A 3,288-nucleotide genomic window follows, 5' to 3' on the forward strand; every position below is an offset into this window, starting at 1 on the left:
TTGTGGTTGAAAGCAGCGCTGCGAAACTGCGCCGATCTTTCTGCAAAAAGTAAGATTTATGTCTGTGAGGATCATTTAAATGTAAGTTCGCATAAAGGCAATAATATTTATAGGGTTCTTAACCCTGTGTGTTCGTTAGATTTAGGTTTTTGCTTCATTATGTGCAATTTTTCTTCATTTTATATCACAGCTTGAAAAAGACATGGAAAATTTTATGGAGTGGAAAATGATGCGAGCTCAGAAAAGAATGAAAAAATGTTATTCCACATAAATTTGTGTGCCAAAAAGACAGAAAACGAAATAGTGACGCTCCTGTACGAGCCGTAGTTTTGAAACGTAATAGACTTAACATTATAAATGACGCTTTAGACGCTTTAAATGCATACCTGGGTATAAATAAAGCTTTATTTACAATTAAGCTGCTCAGGGAAACTACAAGATTGGGTTTTGTAAATGTTTATCTAGTTCTTCAACAAATTCGAATTCGCAAAAGTTTTGCTGAACTAGGTGATGATTTTGAATTTTCCGCAAGTACAACGAGTAGAATTTTTGCAAAATCCCTTCGATTAATTAGCGAGATGTTAAAGAGTTTAATAGTCTGGATGCCACGTAATAAAGTTAAAAAACGTCTAAAAAACCTATACCTTTTCGTGCAGATTATAGTAAAGTTCACGCCATAATCGATTGTTTAGAAATTTAAATTCAGAAGCCGGAAGATCCAGTGAAACAAGCTCTTACATGGTCAGATTACAAGAAAGCTAATACTATAAAGTATAGATATCGTGAAACCCACATGGCATAATAAATCATATTTATTATGCCTTAAATGTTAAAGTATTAAAAACGCTTAGCTTGCTTCTATGCAATATGCAAGTGTAAATTCTGCTGGTTATGGGCATAGGTATAACTAGCGTAGGATTTGGGCCACTCTACGTCACAGTCAGTAAAACAACGTTCTCGCGTGACGTCATTTTGCAAGCAAATTTGGTAACTTTCGTTCTCTTTTTTCGATATTCAAATACTGTTTACGGTCATAACGAGCAATGTTTAGTTTATTTTCCGATTGATTAATCATACCAAAATTTTCAAAACAGGACCAAAAACGTTTGTAGGTGTTATTTAAACAAAATGGGTATCTTAAAGTCATATAAGGAGTTAGCTTGGGTTTTCGGCAAACTACCTACCAAAGGTTTATGATGGTGCATTAATCAGATTTACCTAATCCGAGAATAAACACGTGCATTTACGCATAAACAACGTGAAATAGTTACAAGCATATAATATATATCGGATACATTTGAGGAAACAGGATAGACGTGAACTATTGCTATGGTTGTAGTTGTGTCTACTAATATTTATTATTCGTCTTGGACATACAACGATAAGGTAAGACAATGCCTTAATCTAAAATACTACAAAAATAGAGTGTAGGAATGATAGTTAAAAAAAAGTTATTATGTTCAAGAGTATTCATTCTTAATTAAATCGGCAGCTTTTTCCGCAATCATCATTACGGGAGTACTAATATGTCCCGATATTTGTTGAGGAATCACTCCAGCATCAACCACTCGTAACTTATCGATACCGTGAACTTTGAGTGTTGAACTCACTACGGAGTTTTGTGTATCATTTCCCATTCTTGTAGTTCCAATGCAATGCTTTCCCTGAGAATATTCACATAATCACTCATATCTTACGGGTTTCAGGTAATTTGGCGAGAAGATAATTAGATACTTACCGCAGCTGCTAGATATTGCATGCTGCATATCCACCAATCTTTTGAAAGTTTTTCATAATTTTCGTCGCAATCTGGAAGATCTAGGATGGTTGGTTGGACTCCCATACGTTGGAACGCTGTTGTGTTTTCTAAATTTCTAGCGATTTCCTCTGCTTTGTATAATGTTTCCAAGTCATCGGGATTAGAAAAATAATTCGGGTTAATCAAAGGAAAATCTCTGGGATCTGCTGATGCTAAAGTAATTTCTCCAACAGATTTAGGTTGTAGGAAATATAGGCCCACAGCGAAGTCCGTATATTCGTCCAAAACGTCGAAAGCTTGCGCGTAAGTGGAGTTTGTGTACCTTGAAACAATTAGGATTTATATTGGCAAATAATGGCAGGATGAAAATAAGAGGTCGAGTTCGCATAAACTACTTACGCTTTTCCGTAATTGGGGCCAATATTTGGAGGGCCTGGAATTATTATTTCAATATCCGGAGTATCGCTACTATTTCCATCTACATTGTAAAAAGTGATTAGTTGAAACGTAAGAGTATCAGTGAGTGGTCGTTTGTTGTGATACCACAGATCCAAATTTTCCAGTAAAGTATTGTTGTAAAACGTATAGTTTGTTCTGAAACAAATTCAAACCAAACTAAAGAGCGCCTGTATGATATTAATGAGTCAGATAATAATATTAATAGTTCAGCTTACTTATAAAACAGTCCTTGATAGAAAATCTGATCGCTGAAATATTGCCCCACTGGTAAGTCCGCTATGATGTCAATATCATGCTTATCAAGTTCTTCCTTTGGGCCAATCCCGGAAAGCATCAAAAGTTGAGGAGAGTTGATTACTCCAGCCGATAGAATAACTTCCTTTTCAGCAGACGCGGTATATTTGGTTCCATTTTTCCAAAACTCAATCCCAGTAGCAACGTTATCGGAAATGAGAATTTTAGTGGCTAGTGAGTCCAAACTCACCACCAGGTTTGTTCTGTTTAAAACTGGACGGATGTAGGAGTGGGCAGTGCCGGATCGCGTATTATAATCCAACAATACTTGAACTCTACTTACCACGAACTGATCATCGCCGTTATAATCTCCTTCTGTTTTACCTAATTCTAGGAAGGCGTTTATCAGTTCTTCTGTCTACAACCGCAATGATAAAAGTTGATGTTGAGGTTTGGAGACATTCTTATTAAATTACATGTTTTTTTTGTGAGTTTAAAATTTTTCTGCCACCGTATTTTAAATGCTTAAACCTGTTTAATTGTCTTACCAAAACAGGCGTGTCTTCTGGCACATTTACATGCACTGGCCCATCGAATCCATGCGCGCTTCTATCAATATCGACCGAAAAGTCAGCATTTTCCAATTTTTTAAAGTATGGCAAACATTCTTCATAAGACCATCCATCGTTTCCCAGTTCTACCCAGGCATCGTAATTTTTTGAGTTGCCGCGTGTATTTACCGCCCCATTTATAGTGCTTGTTCCCCCCAGTACTTTGCCTCTGGGATACGTGCCTCTTTTGTCAGTATTTGCTGCAATTATGGGTTTAAAAAAATT

General features: G+C 36.3%; 1 protein-coding gene across 1 annotated transcript in view; it reads right to left on the reverse strand.

Annotated features, from left to right (window-relative positions):
* LOC109536684 overlaps positions 1-3,288 on the reverse strand; it is a gene marked incomplete in the record, with an annotated part of 14,986 nt that overhangs the window by 2,516 nt on the left and 9,182 nt on the right. Inside the window, 5 exon segments of the mRNA XM_048664310.1 lie at positions 1,471-1,664; positions 1,739-2,081; positions 2,159-2,353; positions 2,434-2,870; positions 3,001-3,263. Coding sequence (XP_048520267.1) covers positions 1,471-1,664; positions 1,739-2,081; positions 2,159-2,353; positions 2,434-2,870; positions 3,001-3,263 — 1,432 coding nt within the window.

The sequence above is a fragment of the Dendroctonus ponderosae genome, unplaced genomic scaffold, assembly GCF_020466585.1.
Source record: "Dendroctonus ponderosae isolate FM_Combo_2020 unplaced genomic scaffold, Dpon_F_20191213v2 Dpon_F_20191213_2, whole genome shotgun sequence".
Classification (NCBI taxonomy): Eukaryota; Metazoa; Arthropoda; class Insecta; order Coleoptera; family Curculionidae; genus Dendroctonus; species Dendroctonus ponderosae.